Genomic DNA, 2,440 nt, shown 5'->3' on the forward strand with positions numbered 1-2,440 from the left:
CCGTGCAATAGCTTCACTGTCACAGGGCTGAGCCTGGCTCGAAGAAGCCCCCTTTTCCAGAAGAGACGTGAGACAAGTCATGCGATTTCAGATTCCAGAGCTCCAGGCACAGCTGACGACCGCTTCTCACCACCCCACCCCCGACTCTTAAAAGAGGGAGACAGAACCACCACCTAGCAAGGCCCAGGGTCCCACGGCCAGGAAGAAAGACACCACACTGAATGGGTCCAGGCTGGCCAGAGGGGCCGCAGAGAAGGCAGCCACCTGGGACGTGCAGAACACCAGGAGTAGGAAGGTGTAGGCCACGAGCAAGACGGCAGGGGGACCTGCCAGAGCCAGCCACGCCCGGCTGCGGCCACCTAGGAGGGACCGGAGGCCCAGCCAGGTTCTCCTGGCTCTGGTGGGAGGTGGCGCCCTGCCTCGGCCCTGGCGGTACACACCGTCGGCATCGATGAGACAGCAGGGTGGGGAGCGCAGGGGCTCTGGGACCCCAGTGAGGTCACTAGCACGGTCCAGCTCATAGCTCCCGTTTTTGGGGAGCCCCGCCCACCACAGGGTCACTTTGGCCTTGTGAGTCAGGGCCTTCCCTGTCCAGTCCCCCAAGCCCGCCTTGGCCTGCAGGTGACTCACGAATTTGAGCATGTTCCAGTCGAAGACGTAGTCGTAGGAGAAGCCCTGCCGGTGGAAGAGGTTGCGGAAGAGCTGGCGCAGGTACGAGTAGTCGGGCTTGTCGTCGAACCGCAGGGAGCGGCAGAAGTTGAGGTATGTTGAGAACTCAGCTGGTGGGAGTTACAAGGACAGAAGAAGCCACTGTGAGGCCCACACGCCCAGGGCCCTCAGCAGCCAGCACTGTCCTAACCTCCCACTGTCCCTACGAATACTTTCGATCTAAACGGGGGCAAGATGAAGAGAGAACGGAACTACAGCCCTCCCTGTGCTGAAGAAACCCTAGCCTGACTATGGGCGGAGCCTCTGAAGACTCGTCGAGAGCAAGTGAAGACCTGTGAACAAGGAACGAGCGTCCCGTTTCGGTAAGCCGGTGCTGCAAGACCCCAGCTCGCGGCTCTTCACCTGCCCCTGTCGAACACTCTGGATCTGGAGGTCATGGAGATGGGCGATCAATTGCTGTCATAAACTCAAAAGGACAGTTAAAAGCCCGATGGGAACTCTCGACATGACCTGAGCCACAGGAAGACTTTCATTTTCTTCTCTGAAAATCAGGAGCAAGAGAGGAAGGGACCTCATTAAGATAATAGAAAACATATAACACACAGCTCCTCAAACCCTTGTAATTTCTTAAGTGATCAAAACATCTCTTTTTCCAATGTTTGGTTTTTGACCCCATCCCTGATGCAGGGCTTGTAAATTCTAAGTGGCAAGAGAACCAGGGCATCTTTTGTTCTAATGAGGTGACTCTGGATGGGCTCCTGGATGGGAGCTGGTCACCAGAAAGACCAAGCCGTCATTAGAACCTTGGAATTTCCAGCCCTGCACCCAATGCCATAAAAATTCCCATAGTATTGAGTTTAGAGATCTTCCGGGTGGGTGAACATATCCACACCAGCAGGGTGACACACCCCAACTCCATGAGGACAGAAGCTCCTGCACTTGGGACCCTCCCAGATCTATGTCTCTCTTCATCTGGCTGTTAATCTGCATCATTTATATTATCTTTCGATAAACTGGTAAACGTGTTGCCCTGAGTTCCATGAATTAATCAAACCCAAGAAGAGGGTACTGGGAACCTCAGATTTATAGCTAATTGGTTAGAAGCACAGGTGGTAACCTGGATTTGCAGCTGACCTCTGAGGCATGGTGGGAACAGTCTTGAGAGACTGAGCCTTAATCTGTGGGATCTGACACTATCTCCAGGTAACAGTGTCAGAATTGAGTTAAACAGGAGGACATCCAGCTGGTGTCACAGAAAACTGCTGGGTAGGGAGGAGAAAACCCCACACATTTGGTAACCAGAAGTGTCAAAAGTGGAGTGTTTTGTAAGAGAGTAAAGGAGACTCAGGAGGACAGACTCGTTTTCCTAACACTCAGCCCCTGAGAGACGACACGGGAACGTGGGTCGGGGAATACTGACTAGTTAACGACCAGGCCTCTCGCTCTGCCCAAGCAGTGACAGAGAACACAAAATTAATGTTCTGGTGTCAGGGGCAGGGTTATCTCGGAACAGATCCCGTGTGGCCTCATCTTTCCCTTAGAAAGGGCCTCAGGGGGCCCCAGGCTGACCACCTCCCCTGGCTACTCACAGGGGTAGCCTTTGCAGAGGACCTCGATGGGCGTCGACATCTTCTTCTCACTGATCCGCTCGTACTTCTGGCGCTTGGTGGCCGCTTTGAGGCCCTGCCAGGGCAGCGAGCCCAGGTTGAAGTACATGAGCACGTAGCCCAGACTCTCCAGGTCGTCTCGACGGCTTTGCTCTGCACGGAGG

The 2,440-nt window shown here is 54.6% G+C and overlaps 1 protein-coding gene across 1 annotated transcript in view; it reads right to left on the reverse strand.

The window, feature by feature from the left end:
- LOC105288320 (casein kinase I) overlaps positions 1–2,440 on the reverse strand; it is a 19,813-nt gene that overhangs the window by 6,960 nt on the left and 10,413 nt on the right. Inside the window, exons 2-3 of the mRNA XM_023527463.1 lie at positions 2,259–2,429; positions 631–779 (exon numbers count right to left, since the gene is read on the reverse strand). Of these exons, the coding sequence (XP_023383231.1) occupies positions 631–779; positions 2,259–2,429 (320 nt within the window). The remainder of the gene's footprint in view (positions 1–630; positions 780–2,258; positions 2,430–2,440) is intronic.

The sequence above is a fragment of the Pteropus vampyrus genome, unplaced genomic scaffold, assembly GCF_000151845.1.
Source record: "Pteropus vampyrus isolate Shadow unplaced genomic scaffold, Pvam_2.0 Scaffold16, whole genome shotgun sequence".
In the NCBI taxonomy this organism is placed as follows: Eukaryota; Metazoa; Chordata; class Mammalia; order Chiroptera; family Pteropodidae; genus Pteropus; species Pteropus vampyrus.